The sequence below is a fragment of the Notolepis coatsorum genome, assembly GCF_963971535.1.
Source record: "Notolepis coatsorum genome assembly, chromosome: 1".
Classification (NCBI taxonomy): Eukaryota; Metazoa; Chordata; class Actinopteri; order Aulopiformes; family Paralepididae; genus Notolepis; species Notolepis coatsorum.
The window spans coordinates 246604907-246607800 of record NC_140165.1 but is presented as its reverse complement, the minus strand read 5'-3'; the positions used below and the strand labels follow the sequence as shown (position 1 = coordinate 246607800).

General features: G+C 41.8%; 1 protein-coding gene across 1 annotated transcript; it reads left to right on the top strand.

Moving 5' to 3' along the window:
- Positions 1-1446: 1446 nt before the first annotated feature.
- Positions 1447-2346, top strand: LOC311224604 (putative nuclease HARBI1; the record flags this gene model as incomplete). The annotated part of the gene is made up of 1 exon (XM_084309641.1): positions 1447-2346. The coding sequence occupies one exon, from the start codon at positions 1447-1449 to the stop codon at positions 2344-2346; it is 900 nt and encodes a 299-aa protein (XP_084165767.1).
- Positions 2347-2894: the final 548 nt, after the last annotated feature.

The window sequence follows — 2894 nt, the reverse complement described above, 5'->3', positions numbered from 1 at the left end:
TTAAAAAAAAAGCCCTACCCAGCCCGAACCCGCCGGGCCGGGCCGGGCCCCGTCGGGCCTGGGCAAGGTTGCAGTGCACTAGTGTGCACCAGCAATCCTACAAGTTGAATAATAACTACCGCAGTTTTGCATGATATTTGACTGTCAATAAATGACATATTGACGGCATTATATGTATATTGAATACTTTTGTTTACACTTTACTTATTTTATACCTATCTATTTTTACCTAGCACACTCTCAGGAGCAAAACAGAAAGAAGCATTTCATATAAAAGTATTCTGTATTTTTGTATGACAACTAATAAAGAAACTTGAAACAGGCCTACGTGCACACTTGTTAGACCTGTTGCCTGTTCATCTTGCTCCTTTTCCTCCAGAATTTCATCCAACATGTCCAGGAACGAATGCCCTGCACTTGGCATACACATTCTCCTTTCTTCTGACTCATCGTCTTCTGCGTCTGGTGTAGGCACTGTGGCTGGTCGTCGCTGACGCTGTCATCTTGTCCACTTCTTTCTCTAGCTTGTTTTTTGCCACTTGCTTGAGGTCTGTGTCAAAGGAGCAATCTTTGTATCTCGGGTCCAGGATTGTTGCCAAGTAGTACAGTTGCTCGGAGAAAGTGGTATCGAATCTCTTGTTCACGGCTTCAAGCAGTGCAGACTTGGTTGTTTTCACCCCACTGTCGGTTTCGGCTGTCTTGTTCAGAAAACGTGCCACAACAGATGGGATCACGTCAGCAGCTGTAGCTGTATGAGAGCTAATCTCTCTTGTCAATTCTTCAAAGGGTGCCAGGAGTGTAGTCATTTTGTCAATGAGACTCCACTGGTTTACGTTGAGAAATACAGGCAGTCCGTGGTCCTGTTGTAGCATCTTGATCTTCATCCCCATGTCTCTCTGGATGTCTCTCAGCCGAGAGGTACTAAGGGGGGAGCTTTTAAAATGTCCAACAATTTTTCTCGCTATAGCCAAAGAGTCAATGACGCTTCGCTGGCTTATGGTGCGTTCACGTCAGGTGGGAAGAAGCGGACGAACCAGGTGACATCTCGTTGCTACAACTAGGAAGCATTCACGCGTTGAACTCGAGGAAACGCCCACATCCAAGATGGCGATCGTAAGACCAGTGTTATTTTTGGCGCTCCTTATTGTTATAATAAAATATTTTACCATCAACCGATATTATCATCTCCTTCTGAAAGACATTGAGGAGCAAAGGAAACGAAGATGGTAACCTAAACTATTGCAAAATCATAACTAAATCATAACTATCGAATTCTCAACACATACTGTCCATGCTATTATTTGGATTACTTTAGGCTTATGTTTAAATCACCACTATTTCTATCAATGACCCCGTTTTTGTAGGTCCGTTATTGCCTGCATTGTCAGAGAGAGAGAGGCCCCTGGGATCTTGAAGTCGGGCATTGCATGGCGGCTGATTTTGGATATGGACGACAACACTTTCAAGCGACATCTGAGACTAACGAGACACCAGTTCAACCAGTACCTGGACCTTTTAAAGCAAAGAGGACTGGATGAAGTCGCTGGCACAGGAGGGGGGACAGAGGGGGTTCCTTTAGTTAAAAAGGTTGTACTTTTTCTGTGGTACCTGGCTAATGAAAATTCATTCAGGGAAGTGTCTGATAAATTTGACCTGTCTCAAGGAGCTGCACACAAAGTTCTAATACAAGTGTTGGATAAAACATGTGAATTGGGTAGTGTCTTCATAAGGTGGCCAAATGACCGTGCCAAACACACCAGTGCAGAAAAGTTTAGGAGAGTATGTGGCACTAATGGTATAATTGGAGCAATAGATGGGTGTCATATTAAAATCCAAAGACCCAATGTTAGAGGAACGGACTACCTAAACAGGAAGGGTTTTTACTCCATTCTGCTGCAGGGGATAGTGGATGAATGTGGGCAGTTCACAGACATTTTTATTGGAGCACCTGGCAAGGTGCATGACGCGAGAGTTCTAAGGTCCTCCACCTTCTTTTCAGAATGGGAAGATAAAATGGGACAATACAAGCTGTTAGGAGACTCAGCTTACATCGGCAATATGCATCCCTTTATTCTCACACCCAAGCGAGACAATGGCGTGCTGAGTGAGGAAGACCAGCATAATAACACTCGGTTATGCCAGGGTCGAGTTGTGGTTGAGCAAACCTTCGGACGGTTAAAATGTAGATGGAGGCGGTTACGCAGTATTCAAAATACAAGACTAGACATTATTGTCAAACTTATTCTAGCTGCATGCACACTGCATAATATGTGCTCTGTTGGGGTTGGTAGGCGATGCGAGGACCATCCTGATGGATGTCCTAGAGTGGAGGATGAAAATGACTAGAGTGAAGCTGGCAGTGATGAACACGTACTTGTTATAAGAGTATAACACTACAGCTGATAGGATAAACCACATACCAGGGGCACAACAACTATAGCAAACATCATTTTGAAAGAATAACCTTGCTTTATTGTTCAAATATACAAATAAGAATGAACTGTTCTGTTCTTCTATTGCAGTTTTATCTGTGAGTGCTATTTCAGCATGCACAACAATGCAAGTAAAAAAAAGGCAAAACTAACTTCTGCTATTGCTTTTTTTAGATACAAAAATACAAAAAATGTATTGTCACATTAACATTCTGTGTCTCTGTGACTGTGAGTGCTATTTCACAACAATACATGTAAAAAATGCTTATTTTTTTTTTAGATACAAAAATACAAAAGTGCTATTTCAAGTTTAAACATGCATAACATATGCATAACAGCAGCATTGGCAGGCCTACAATTTCAACATGCACAACAATGCATGTAAAAAATGCTTATTTTTTTTAGATACAAAAATACAAAAGTGCTATTTCAAGTTTCAACATGCACAACAATGCATAACAT